This window comes from Physella acuta, unplaced genomic scaffold, assembly GCF_028476545.2.
Source record: "Physella acuta isolate Inbredline_101_S28 unplaced genomic scaffold, ASM2847654v3 ptg001635l, whole genome shotgun sequence".
In the NCBI taxonomy this organism is placed as follows: domain Eukaryota; kingdom Metazoa; phylum Mollusca; class Gastropoda; family Physidae; genus Physella; species Physella acuta.
The window spans coordinates 290,795-306,201 of record NW_026733149.1 but is presented as its reverse complement, the minus strand read 5'-3'; the positions used below and the strand labels follow the sequence as shown (position 1 = coordinate 306,201).

Below are 15,407 nucleotides of genomic sequence, written 5' to 3'. Positions count from 1 at the left end.
AAATAATAAAAGCTAGATGGACGTTCTTCTGACTTGATGGTAAAAAAAACGCCTTCGTCCTTACCTCATCACTTCAGCACACCCAAGTGGACCGAACATCAAGCCGGAAATCGACTTTCGCACACCTCACACACTACACGTAAACAAATAGTCCCTAATTCACAGATAACAAACCAAACGCCACGAAACATGCAACAGAATTCTATAAAAAGTCACTTAATATAAACCTTGACAACAATATAAACGAAATATATACAAACTAGCTGTAAACAGGGACATAAACAGTGAGACAGCGGCGCCATAATATGGGACTACACAACTAAAAACTACGAACAATTTACGACATGAAACGAAACGATACATTCGCCTTCTATGTTACGAATAATAATAATAACAGATTAACACACTCCAGCCGCTCACGTTAATTTAAATAGTAGTGTATTATTATATTATTTTAAGAAAATCATTATTTTTCTACTTTTAGGTGCATTATTACATAAAAGATTGTTATTAAAACGTTTTTCATGATTTCTTAAAAGTTATTTCTTTGATTTGTCAATAATTTTGTTCAACGTTCAGTAAATTACCATGCGGTTTGACCAATAGTTTTTATATATTATTTATCTCAAACAAGTTCATTTTAAAATATATAGGCCTATAATTCACGTTTAAAGGGTACCGATAGCTAGTCGTTCCTATATGCACCGTCATATGTCTACCCCCTCCCCTCTGTATACCACCCCTCTGTCTACCCCTCCCCCCACTCACCATGTGTTGCTGCAGGTTTAGGTTAATTCTAAGATTAACGTCAGTGTGTCTGTCAGTGTGTCTGTCAGTGTGTCTGTCAGTGTGTCTGCCTATCAGTCTGTCTGCCTATCAGTCTGTCTGCCTATCAGTCTGTCTGCCTATCAGTCTGTCTGCCTATCAGTCTGTCTGCCTATCAGTCTGTCTGCTTACCAGTGTGTCTGTCTATTAACGACCGCCAGTCCAGGAGATGGGGGGGGGGGGAGGTTTGATTTAAAAATATCGAGTCCAAACCTTCAATTCTTAGAGTTTTCCCGACTTTGCTAAAGTTTCATGGTTGGGCTACATGTTGGATAGCCTGTGTTTAGTGCCTCTAATCTATTTATATGTGTGGTGTGAAGAGTGAATCTTAATTCTCCACATCTATCATACTTATATTTACCTCAAGTCTCTGACGCTTCCCGTCTTAATTCAACCGCTACCTCCTCCCCTCCGCCTCTTAGAGCCGAAATTTAGCCTTGCTTTTAGAAATCGATAGTGCCTTGCAGAGAGGGCACCTGATCTAAGATTGGATTTGGTTGGAGGGTTGAAGGGTTGGACTTGTCACACATTTTCAGCTGGTTGTAATTCGAAATTTCTCCATCACATTTTGATATTTTGAATTTCCAATTCAATGGCCAGTGTTTCCGTATTTCTCAAATCATTGAACTTGGAATGGCATCGATACTTGGATAAATCACTTACTTTCTCTAGATAACATTTGCCGATATTTTTAAACGGATAACTACTCGGCACTCGGCACAAAAGTATTTGCTCAAATTGTTTTGATACTCTCAGACACGTCCTTTATAACGACACATACAAACATACACATACATTTACTATATATATATATATATATATATATATATATATATATATATATATATATATATATATACACACACTAGAGTGACACAGGCATCAGAGATACAAATAATGTTTGAAATCATGTTTTACGAGCTTTGCTGCATATGAAAGTATCGAAGAGCGGAATTTTGTTTTTCAGACTTGATTAAAAATGTGTATTCGTTTGAATATTCCAGTACATTTTTGTTGCAAATTTTCGAATTGAAGGAAATGAACGGTGTGAAGACAAGCTTACAGTTTTATTGTCTTACTTCCTTCAAAGTTGGCTCATTGTCTGTCGACCTATTAGATCTGGTCTGGCCAGTTTTAGATCCCTGAGAACTCCTTCGTAATTAACCGGCTTCTAAGTATGACTGTTTTGAGCTTATACTAAAGCTTCTTAATATTTTGGACTAGATGAAGATACTTTACATTGTGATTTTTCAATTCCAAATGGTACTGACTCTAGCTAGGTCCACTAGTTTGGTCAGCAGCAAGGCGATTCTAAGAGGGTGCTAGGGGGGCGTCTGCCCCATGGCTGTGTGGGCTCAATGATCTGGGACCGGTTACGTAAGTTATGGCCGTCTTGGGCAGATCGCATCTCACACAAGAAGAAATCAAGCACCAACTCAGGCTGTCGGTGGACGAGTCAGAAGGTCGGCTCCCTGCACAGCCAACTCATTTTAATCGCCAGTCGGCGCCCCTCAGACAACCTGCACCCTTCAGAGAACCCGCGCCCCTCAGACAACCTGCACCCTTCAGAGAACCCACGCCCCTCAGACAACCTGCACCCTTCAGAGAACCCGCGCCCCTCAGACAACCTGCACCCTTCAGAGAACCCGCGCCCCTCAGACATGGACAGACAACGGTCTCACCGTAGATCGTCTTTTCGCATGAGAATCAGCCGGCGCATGCGCGCAGAGTTCACGCCAATACCGCAACATGAGAGCGACTCAGACGTCGGCCGAGAGCCGCACCAGGGTGAGGGGAGGAGGGGGGGCGCCGTGAAAAAAGATGGCGTTAAAAAAAAGGAAGACTCTCATAGCGGTCATAAAGATGGCGGCCATGATGCAGGAAGTGACGTGAGCAGAAAAAGCGATGTGCTGGTTACAGAGAACTTCACTGACCTGAACGTGGAGCTGGACGATGACCTGGGCAAAGGGTTCCGGCACAAACGTAGAAGTTTCGGCAGCGAGAGCGAGAAGAGGCGGGGCGAGAGGTTCCAGCGTCGGGAGATCGAGAAGAGAGTCACGCTGGACGAGAGCGACGGGCTGGACTCCAGTAGTCAGGACTCGCACGTCTGCGACCTCAACTGTCCACTGGTCAATCTCGGACAGTGCCCCAATGCACAGGCCTCCAGGCTCAAGGGTAATGGACAGCTTGTTTTGTGCTTAATTGTGTGGTCAACTGATGTTATGAGTGTGGTCAACTGATGTTATGTGTGTGGTCAACTGATGTTATGAGTGTGGTCAACTGATGTTATGTGTGTGGTCAACTGATGTTATGTGTGTGGTCAACTGATGTTATGAATGTTGTCAATATAGGTAATGTTTCAATTTTAACGGTGACAGGACAAATGATCTCAAGATAAAATATCTTACAACAAAATATACTATATGGGATGATTTTAAAAACGTTTTTATTTATTTTCGTATGGACTTTAAAACCTGTGTACACATAACCATTGTGAGATGTATAAACTACGTGAATGAGTTAAACTTAACAAACCCTCAAAAGACTAAGTTCATAAACATTTTTAAAAGTAGCATTTTATAGGACACTAGGCATACTGCCTACCTACGCTTAAGTTTTCAAAAACATTTGATAATTTGAATGTTGATTAATTAGTGGCTAGCTGTAATGTGGAATACAGCAATTTTTTTACAAATAAACCGATAAAAAAATATTGGCAAACTTATTACTTGCAAGGTAATTAGAACTACAAAGGCTTCCATGATAGTAATAATGGTATAAATTATATTACATTAGTTTTTGAAATTAATTTCTACAATTTTATTAGGATACATACTTTAGTGAATGATGAAACCCTAACTTAAACGAATGCTAAATATCGCCTTTTTTCCTTTGCTTAAAGTAGTATAAAATTGATCAAAATATTATTACAAAGACCGAACGACTTAGTCTTTATTTACTTTTTTTAACAAAAACAATATGTATTTTCTAATATCAGAAAATGTGGAACGTTTTTTTTGTGTTACCCTCCGGAGTTGGTTAACGACATCACAGAGCGGCATAGAGGTTGTCTAGAAGATTTTTTTATAAATTTATGTATTTTGAAGTCAAATAGTAAAGTAATTGGTACTAAGGGAGGTAATTTGTATACTTTAACAAAATTTGAATTTCGTAAAGGGTAATACATTTAGTTGGATTTTGTTTTGTGCGCATTACGTCAATTAAAATTATAAATAATTTTTTTTCATAAAAAACGTTTTAATAACAAGCTTTTATGTAATAATACACTAAAAAGTAGTAAATAAATTATACACTACTATTTAAATTACTATAAAGAAAAGCGTGGGTTACTTTAGTATCTATTAGATACCTTCACTAATATTTAGGAAGAGACCCACGCTTTTCTTTATAGCAATTTAAATAGTAGTGTATAATTTATTTTCTACTTTTTGGTGCATTATTACATAAAAGCTTGTTATTAAAACGTTTTTTATGATTTTTTTTTTTACTTTCTCGTATATACGAAGTATAGAGAAAGTATTGTAATCGTGTACTGATACGGAAAAACATAATTTTGCAATCTTGTCCGTATGTGTGTGTGTGTGTCTGTCTGTGTGTCTGTGTGTAACATGATTACTTGAGTACCGTTACAGCTAGGTTGATAAAATTTCATATATAAGTATTTTATCAAAATCGTAGATCCGTATAATTTTTTGAGCGATTTCCGATAACCGGAAGTGGTACTTTTCCTACTTTAAATATTTAAAAAGCCTATAACTTAAGTATAATTTCAGGTAGATAAATGAAATTTCACACGTAAGTAAAATATCTAATTGTCTACCTTCTGTAAAATTTTGAGTAATTTCCGTTGATCGGAAGTACTAGTTTACGCTATTTCCGATTTCTCAAAAAACGCATGTAAATTTATAAAGTGCTAACAATATTGCGCACTATTATGCACATTTTGTTTTGGCGTTCGCTTGGTACGCAATTCTTTTTTCTATGAGATTCTATTCTATTTTCAAAAGTTTAAGTAATTAAAAATCATGTCTACATTCCAAGTTATATAAAAATATTCGAGAAAGTTTAGGGGAGATCACTCCCAGTTTATTTTTTACATTTTTTAGTACTTTACATGTTTTATTTACAATAGAGTTACATGACTAAAAAACATTGCGCACCTATGAACATGATGATGCGCTATTGAACGTGATGATGCGTGTGTAGCAGTTGGAATGAACTGCCTACTAATTTGGTCAAAATTTTAATTTATTCATAGAAAATTAATTAGGCATCCATTTTAGTCAACTTTAATGTCATGATGCATTGTCTACATGTCTTGACCCACGTACCAACTACGAACCGTATCTGTCAGTTAGAAGTGCCCGTATTTTCGCTCGGGCGTTTCGATCTAGACAGACAGACTGACGACTGACAAGGAAGTGAATTAAATAAAAGCTTGTAAAAAGATCAATTTTGAGGAGTTTTTTTAATCATCAATTTAGATTTTAGTACAAAAATGGTACTTTAAGAATATTACACAATGGCGATTTAGTCGAGTTTTTTTTTTTAAAACTATATTCATGTGTTCCACAAAAATACATTTTACATACATACAGAGATACATAGTCCATTTCATCTTTAGATATTAGACAATATTTTTGGAAACATTGATTTTTTCTAAGTCAATAATAGTTTATTAAATCAAAATAATGATGCCAATTATCGTAGCTCTTAGGGCAAATTATTTATTTCTGCTACAGAAAGCTATTTAAGATTACTTACGTATAAATCGTTATGAAAATGTTTCTTGTAGTCTGGTTTTAGTTTATTCTGTATATTCAAAAATAGATTCGAATCGAGCCTAAAATTAAGATAAAAACTATCTGATCAAATAACAGCAATTGGAAATGAAAATATGACAAAAGCTGACAAAACCCCTCTTTACCCTGGGTATTAGTTCCTATTCCAGCACTCCATATGTAAACATCGATAAACAAATGTATTTAACACGTTAATGATCTTTCTATAACTGCTTAACAAAGACCTTTGTCTGGAGGATACCTCACGCTGACCTATGACCTTTTTTCAGCTCCAAGAAGGTCCAGTTTGACGTCATCGTCGTCTTTGAATAAAAATGGCCCCCACGGGCGCCGCCTGCGCCCACTGGCATCTCTAAGCATTGATGACGTGTCGTCAGGTGACCCTGTCGCAGGTCCACAGGTCAGGAGCCCGGGACTGCTCAGCACAGCCTCCATGTGGAGCACAAGTGACCTTCACCTTGCGGGCTTGGCACAAGCTCAAACAGCGGATGCAGCGTCACAGTAAGTCAAGGATGAGAGGTCAGGGTTGAAAGTTTATTTTCAAAGGCTGCGTGAAAGATCTGAGGCAAATGTTTAAGTTCATTTGTGTAGCCTACGTTTGATTTATTTATCTCCATCTTTATGTAGCCCATATTTATTTCATTATTAATAACGACATAAATGGCCAGTTGAGGGAGTAATACAATGGGCGCTACGTTGATAGTGTTGTCTTTTTCTCTAAATCGAAAACAAAACCAAAATCACCACCTCAACTTCAAATTTAACCGGAAACGAAACATGTAATGGACGCCAGCGAGTTGACGATAATCTTTCCATAATAATGTTGAAATGGAATAAAAACTTGCTTTTTTAGATTTAGGACCGTAAAAATAATAAAAAAATAAAAACTTAAGCCTAAAATTAATTCAGAAATTTAATATTTTTAGAATCAATGCTATAAAAGTTCCAGATCCAGAGACCTTGAAAATAATTTGTTGAGTTTAAGGCTACATTTCTATTTATTTTCATCAAGCCTAAGTTATAACCCGATGTTTCACTTTCGTAAGACAAACATTGATTGGCTGTACAGGAACTCCGTGATCGATTTCTGACAGCCCCACTTTGTAGTTGTTTTTTTTTTCACAAAACTTTTCAGATAAAGTTTTAAAATAACAATGCAAATTTAAACCCCATGACCTAGTTTTTCTTTTTTTTTAGTTTACAATGCGTACAATAAAATTTATGGCGGCCTATGGAACAGCAGGATGCCGTTATTTATGTCGCCATTACACGTGAAAACCAAATTGGTTTTGCTTTTTTTAAATTTTTTATTTAGTTACCGAAAATATTAAAAACATTAAATATATCCAATCTTTAGTAAAGTCCGAAAAAAACCCAGACAGACAGAATTTTATAACCATATCAAAATTGTAACTACGCCGTGCATGATTTTTAAATTAAAAATCATTGCGCACCTATTGAACGTAATGACGCACTATTGAACGTGATGACGCGCGTGCAGTAGTTGGATAGGACTGCCTACTGATTTGGACAAATTTTAATTAATTCATAAATAATTAATCAGGCGACCAATTAAGTCAAATTGAATGTCTTCATGTCTTTACTCACGTACCAATTACGAACCGTATCTGTCAGTTAGAAGTTCCTGCAATTTCGCTGGGCCGTTTCGATCTAAACAGACAGACTGACGACAGACTGACGACTGACGACAGATGAAGTGAGTTAAATAAAAGCCTGTGAAAAGGTAATTTAATATAAAGCATTAATGAGAAAAATCAGAGAAAGAGAAATGGAAACAGTTATGGCCATAAGGTCTTTGACGGTGTAAATAGTTAGGAATAATTAATCTTTGTAAACTTGCAAGTCGGTGTTTAACTGAAATTTAAAAAAAGAAAAAAAAAAGTATGGAGGGGGGGGGGGGGGGGTATAGAGCTACGTTTTTTACTTTCTCGTATACGAATTATAGAGGAAGTATTGTAATCGTGCAAAAAAAAATATCGAGATTCTCACAGATTTCGACGCTTTACACCTCCCTGAGTCGGAAAACCATAGTTTTGCAATCCTGTCCGCATGTCTGTGTGTGTATGTATGTCTGTTAACACGATAACTTGAGTACCGTTACAGCTAGGTTGATGAAATTTCATATATAAGTATTATATCAAATTTGTAGTTCGTTATAAACTTTTCAGCTATTTTCGATAACCGAAAGTGGAACTTATTCTACTTTTATTTTTTTCAAAAACCTATAACTTGAATACTGTTTCAGATAGATAAATGAAAATTAACACATATGTAAAATATCTAATTCTCTGCCTTCTATCAAATTTTGAGTAATTTACGTTGACCGGAAGTAGCAATTTACGCTTTTTTTCAATCTCTTAAAAACAAAACGCATGTGAATTTATAAAGTATTAATACTATTCCGCACTATTATACACATATCGTTTGCCATTCACTTGGTGCGCAATTCTTTTTTTTTTACGAGATTCTTTTCTATTTTAAAAGTTTTAAGTAATTAAAAATGGATTTAAAATATTGTCTATATCCCGATTTGCCAAAAAAATTCTATAGATGTTGTGGTCTAATAAGATGTTACGTATAGAGTACGAGGTGCTTAAAACATGGATCCTCCTGTTACCTCACCCCAACACACACACAAACTCCCGATCTTTTATTCTACGTCATTATCCTCTGTCAATAGGGCTTGTAAGTCTACGGTCTCGAAATCTACTAATACGAGAACGAGAAGTTGTGACCTACTTACAAGCCCTATTACATTACGGACCTTAACCCAACCTCCCCTCACCCCCACCCAGAGGAAAGTCTACCGCTCCCCGAACGAGATGGAGTTTATATAGAAAACATACTTTTACCAGTATAAATTCGGAACATGTAGTCCGCCCCCGAAAATACCCAGTGCCCCCCCCCCTCCGGAGAAAAGTTTGGAAAAAAGACTGGACACCTAACACCTGATAATTATCCAGCGTAGGGGTAACGGTAACACATCGGTAACCGTAATGGTAATGGTAATGGTAATGGTAATGGTAATGGTAATGGTAATGGTAATGGTAATGGTAATGGTAATGGTAATGGTAATGGTAATGGTAATGGTAATGGTAATGGTAATGGTAATGGTAATGGTAATGGTAATGGTAATGGCTTTTTTTACTGGTAATGGTAATGGTAATGGTAATGGTAATGGCTTTTTTTACTGGTAATGGTAATGGTAATGGTAATGGTAATGGTAATGGTAATGGTAATGGTAATGGTAATGGTAATGGTAATGGTAATGGTAATGGTAATGGTAATGGTAATGGTAATGGTAATGGTAATGGTAATGGTAATATTTAGGATAGTATATTATAAAAATAGGGATAGGGTGAAGGTTAGGTATAAGCATATTATCCTGGTTATTAACATGACCAGCGAATGACCGATAACTCTGTGACAGGGATAGGTACTCGTATTGTGCAGTTGGGTAATTGAGAGAAGGTTAATCTGGGGGCTAATGGGTGGGCAGGGTTTGGTAAAGACCTAGACCCGGGTAAACATTTAATGTAAGAAATGGATATAACGGCTACTTATTACATAAAAGGTAATTAAAATGTTTTATGCATTTTTTTCAGTACTTTGAAATTTTGAATAATAGACTAGCCGTCGGTACCGGTTACACGTAAATTATAGGCATATATATTTTTTAATGCTATACTTGTTTAGAAAAATGTTATAAATAAACCGGGAGTGATCTCCCCTAAACTTTCTCGAATGTTCTTATATAACTCGGAATATAGACATGATTTTTAAATACTTAAACTTTTAAAAATAGAATAGAATCTCGTAGAAAAAAGAATTGCACACCAAGCGAACGCCAAAACGAAATGTGCATAATAGTGCGGAATATTATTAGTGTGAGCGGGTGAATGGATTATTTTGTATTATTTTATTTGGTGCGAGTCTGAGTGCATGGTGGTCCAATAGGGAACGGCCACGGGGTCCCCTTCCGCTCGAAGCGGTCAGTATAAATTGGCCGCTCGGACGATTTTCTTCCTTTTTGACCCGCGGCGAGATGTAGGTCGGGTCAGGTTTCTGTGTGGGCGCGTGGCGCACCTCACGCGTGGAGGTATTTGTTTTTTTTATACTTTATCTTTGAGTGATTTGTATGAATGCGGCTGCCGATGTTTCTCGTTTTCTTTCATTTTCGTTTAAAACGAGATAGTGAGCATCGGCATGTCTGGTATGCACGTGGTGTGTTATTTTGAGGGATTTTAAATTTGTATTTTCTAAACCCTTGGCGTGTGTTTTCGGACCACGTGGTTTAGGTCAGTGGGTTTAGGAGTGTTTCCAAAACTGGTGTGAATGCGTGTGTGCATTTACCTGATTGTTTTATGATGTGTTATTGACTAGGATTGGCTTAGTCAATAGTCAGTTGTTTTAGACAGTAATTATATTAGTATATTTTAGTTGCCTCGTGTTTTAGGTTGTTTAAAATTAATGTGTGTGCTGTTTCGTGCAACGTCATGTTGAGTATCGCTTGCTTTGTGTCTGCCTTCATTGGGGCCTTAGCGGAGTGTGTTAACTTTAATGTTATCAATATGGATATTGTTTATGTAGACCAGTGGCTTCGGGCTGCTCCTTGTGCAGGAAAGATTGGTTCTACAATGAATTTGTTTACACGTTATTTTTAAGTTGCTAGTTCTTCTTTAGACAGTGGTTAGTTGTTTTTGAGAATTGCTTTTAGAATTGTATAGTAAGGATTAGTTTTACTCGAGGCTTTAGCTAGATAGAAGTAGTAGGTAGCATTTTGAACTTGTGTATATATTTATGTATATATCTGCCATTACCATGCATTTTTCTTATGTTTTCCTTTTCTTTTTTCTTCCCCCCCCCCCCTTCCAGTGAGGTTGCTTGTGCGACTTGGCTGGGTGTTTTGTTATATATGAATTGTTTTGTTTGGTGTAAAAAGTTTGTTGTGTACGTATTGTTTTCTACGTAATGTATTGTACGTAACGTATTGTACGTAGTGGTTTTACGTAGTGTTTTGTTTGGTGTGGACTTTTGGATGTCGAGAATGGATGAAGGGAGGTTTCTGTGTGTCAGGGCCTGGACCATCCTAGACATCATAAGTCGGCGCAACACCAGCAAATGGTCGAACGTAATGTTTTGTTGTATCTAAACTGTTTTGTTTGGTTTTGTTTTGTCTGTTTTGTGTCAGTAGTTTTTATCTATTCTTTTTTTGTGACTTTGATTGGTTCCATGAAATAAATTTTATTTAATTGTTAAAAGATTTTTTTTTGTTTTTATTATTTAGACTAAGGTTAGGGTTTAACCACTGTGGGTTCTACCACGGTTGCACTGACCGGACAGATTAGTTAGTTAAGCCTAGGGAAGGGTAGAGTAGATTTTAAGGTATCCCCCCCCCCCCCCTAGCAGAGCTTACATTAGTACTTTATAAATTTATAAGCTTTTTTTTTTGAGAAATCGGAAATGGCGTAAATTACTATTTTCGGTCAACGGAAATTACTCAAAATTTGATATAAGGTAGAGAATTAGATATTTTACTTTCATGTGAAATTTCATTTATCTATCTGAAATAATACTGAAGTTATAGGCTTTGGAAAAATTCAAAGTAGAAAAAGTACCTCTCCCGGTTATCGGAAATCGCTCAAAAGCTGATACGGATCTATGAAATTTCATCAACCTAGCTGTAACGGTACTCAAGTTATCGTGTTTACACACACATGCACACACAGACACACAGTCATACGGACAAGATTGCAAAGTTATGTTTTTCCGTATCAGTGAGGTGTAAAACGTCGAGATTTGTAAAAATCTCGATTTTTTTGCACGATTACAAGACTTTCTCTATACTTCGTATATACAAGAAAGTAAAAAGTTATTGGTCAAAACATTATGTGCTTTACTATACGTTGAACAATATTAGTGATAAAGCAAAGAAATAACTAAATTGCTAAAAATCCGACAAATTTAAAATAACATAGGATACCAATATCTATTAGAAAAATTAAAACCAATAAATTATATACATTATTAGTCAACACAACACCATATTAAATGCACACGCTGATTAAGAGGCTTAAATGATTTCGTTAAAAACCCGGCTGCTCAAAGGTAGTTATGTTGTTTTTAAAAGTAATTTGTTTTAGTTTAGACCGAGAAAATTGCATACATTTCATAGCGTAGGCCTACGTCTTTATATCGTTCATTTCTTTATAATCTAACATTGGAAGATGTCGCCATTTGTTTTGTATTCTTGTGTTATGGTTAGCTTTCCATTTCATAGTGGAACAAGGTATAACACAATTTAAAACACAGTTCAAATGTAATAATCCAATATAATTTTCCAAATACAACAGAGAAACAGTGAACATTCACGAAAACACTGACTACATGCTACCCTAAGTTGACGATCCCACACACTGCTTACACACTAGAGTTCACACACTTGTCAGGGGAGGAGACTCTCACACCCAATCTCTCCGTGCCTACACGCTTTCGCTATGAACATCTAGGCCACGTCACATCTTGTGTGCGTACAATAGCGCAATAAATTTTATAATATTTTATATAGGAAAATTTAATTAATTAATAAAAAAATGAATGAATCGGCCTATCAACGTATACAGCCTCCTCCACACAAAACCGTCTCACTACATACAATAAAATAGTCACTAACAACTATAACCCCTAGTAAAACTAGAACAATACTCAGGTCAATACTAAAGATAATAATAACAAATAGATAACACAGCCATTCACATATTTCAGTGGCGGCACCAACAGTCTGTCTAATGTTAGCGGGAGCTTCAGTGAGCGCATGCATGAGCTCGTCCGCGCCTTTTCCAGCCGCACCCAGAGAGCTAAGGAGAAAATCTCGCAGCCCCCCACCCCGTCTTCGGAGTCAGACCTAGACGCCAAGTCTGGTAAGTTCTTCAATCTCCTAAGTCAGACCTAGACGCCAAGTCTGGTAAGTTCTTCAAACTCCTAAGTCAGACCTAGACGCCAAGTCTGGTAAGTTCTTCAAACTCCTAAGTCAGACCTAGACGCCAAGTCTGGTAAGTTCTTCAATCTCCTAAGTCAGACCTAGACGCCAAGTCTGGTAAGTTCTTCAATCTCCTAAGTCAGACCTAGACGCCAAGTCTGGTAAGTTCTTCAATCTCCTAAGTCAGACCTAGACGCCAAGTCTGGTAAGTTCTTCAATCTCCTAAGTCGGAAATACAAATGTAACGAGATACTACAAGAGACACTAGCGAAGCCATGAAGGGAAGGTGAGGTGAGGATAATCGTCCTTCATCAGCTACTTATAGTGCTTAAAAGCAAAATATTTTCAGTCGCAGCATTGGTAGTGTCAAATTCACACACGAAATACTGAAACGTAGAAAATAAAACAACCATAGAGTAGAGCGGTGTATGCTACACCGCAGGTCGGCTCGTGGTTAATAAACGCAGTTATATCCTAACCTAATTTTTCCATTAATATTTGATCACTTTTCTGCCATCCCAAAACCCGGTAGGTCGTATAGTTACAAAAATGTTGAGTCAACCCTAGATGATCTTAGTTTATATTATCAATTTCCTAAATTAATAGCTTGTTCAAATCACCTTTAATTAATAGTTTAGAATTTGGCAACTGAAGGGTGTAGCATGCAAGCAATTGGAACGAACAAAGGTGGAAATATAGAATTGCAATTAGAATGAATGAAGGACTTACCCATGACCAGAGGTGTAGCGAGGGGGGGGGGTGAATGGCAGGTACGTATTGTTACGATCCCAGTGGATCTCTACCTGAGTTAACCCTATTAAAGGGGTAGGGGTGATGATAATTGTGTTGTTAGACTCTAATTACTGGTGACAACATTATTGACTTATGTGACCTTAGGGGAGACAGTATGGCGGGCGGATTGGGGGGAAATCTAGGAAGTTATCAGTAGGGTCTGACATTTTAATTAGGTATCACAGAACTGTGGCGACGTACGAATTAGGTTAGGCTGGATGAAGACAAAGGAAGGAGACCGTTATTTAAGGAGGGGTAGACTCGGGGACAGACAGTCATACACTCACGAGTGAGAACACGACACATACTCGGAGACGGACGGACTCGTCTCGGATAGCTAGGTCTAGAGGAGACAGACATGGGGCGTCTCTGTGAGCTAGTGGACAGCCAAGAGATGCCTGTACTGTAGTAGACCTAGGCTAGATAGACAGTTAGGGACAAGTAGGGTAGTCGTACTAAGAACTGTAGTTGTTGTAGCTAGTTGTGTTTATTTCTGATTGTTGTATTTCGGTGGCGGGTTAACTTTAAGTGTTGTAATTTGTGGAAATAAATAGAGATCACTGAAGTTGGCATTTATCTATTTTTATTTTTCTGCTTCTTGTTTACGATTCCCTGACTAGTTCGAAAGGATTGGAGAAGGGAGTCGTAACAGTATGTCCCCGGGAGCCGAACCTAGGGGGCGCCAAAATGGGTAGGAAAAAAATTAAAAGCTCATTTTAGCTGCAGTTTTGCATTATAAAATATAAAATTAGTATGGGGGGGGAGGGGGGGGGGGGCGACAAATTGAAAGTTTGTCCCCGGGCGCCGGGAAGTGTCGCTACGCCTCTGCCCATGACCGAAGTTTAAAGTTCAACTCGGCTTCACTCTTTTACGCTATCCTTATATAACTACACTAGCCATCCCGGCCAGGCCCTGCAGTGGCCTCTGTGAAAAAAAAAACTATCTGTGAAGGAACATGGCTTGTGTGTTTATCAAGCAGCATATACAGGGTATGAACATTTCACAAATGAACACATACCCCTAAATCAAACTCTAATTTCAAACTTAACCCTAGCAAAAAACCAACCAAAACCAAAATACAAAAACAAACGCAAACATAACACAAACAGAAACGCAAACTAAAACTTAAACCCAAACACTAAAGCAAACGAAAATACAAACATAAACGCAAACACAACGCAAACATCAAAGGAAACACAGACACAAATGTAAACACGAACAAAAATGCAAACACTAACGCAATCAAAAGCAAACGAACACAAAGCAAGCACAAACGCAAAACATAAACACAAACAAAAACATAACACAAACACAAGCGCAAACTAAAACCCAAACACAAACCAAAACACAAACGCAAACAAAACGCAAATAGAAGCATAAATGCAAACACAAATGCAATAATCTAAGGAAGCACAAACACAAATGTAAGTTAAAAAGAAAAACGCAAACACTAACGGAATTACAAAATCAATCACAAATACAAATGCAAACACAAACACAAACCTTACGAACAGTTAACCTTGTCCTAATAAAAATCTTGCTTTCACCATTATCGTCATTGTAAGTTTACTCGGTCTTTTGATTGCTTGTTTATTAAATTTAAGTCTCACAATAATGTTTAAGTCATGCATGTAGTATATCTCACAATAATTATGTGTAAAAAAATAAAATCCATAATATGACATTCACAATAAAATGTAAAATCGACTAAAAATAATGCTAAATACTATAAATATTTTACGGTGAGATATTTTGTCTGGGATCATTTGTGCATGGTATCTTTTGTCCTGATATATTTTGTCCTGGTATCTTTTGTCCTGATATATTTTGTCCTGGTATCTTTTGTCCTGATATATTTTGTCCTGGATCTTGTGTCCGTGAGATCATTTGTCCTGAGGAGAGAGAAACATGACGGGAGGAGAGAGAGAAAGGCTCTAAATACCCACCCGTCATTTCCTCCTTGAACA

At 37.1% G+C, this 15,407-nt stretch overlaps 1 protein-coding gene across 6 annotated transcripts in view; it reads left to right on the top strand.

The window, feature by feature from the left end:
- Positions 1–15,407, top strand: part of LOC131929466 (potassium/sodium hyperpolarization-activated cyclic nucleotide-gated channel 1) — an 83,485-nt gene that overhangs the window by 23,255 nt on the left and 44,823 nt on the right. For 4 of the 6 annotated variants that reach the window (XM_059285697.1, XM_059285698.1, XM_059285695.1 and 1 more), the window contains exons 2-4: positions 1,830–3,000; positions 5,918–6,149; positions 12,435–12,589. In XM_059285697.1, the coding sequence (XP_059141680.1) occupies positions 2,184–3,000; positions 5,918–6,149; positions 12,435–12,589 (1,204 nt within the window). In that variant the 5' untranslated portion in view covers positions 1,830–2,183. Of the gene's footprint in view, positions 1–1,792; positions 3,001–5,917; positions 6,150–12,434; positions 12,590–15,407 lie in introns of all 6 variants that reach the window. The other 2 variants (XM_059285696.1, XM_059285700.1) reach the window with 2 other exon arrangements.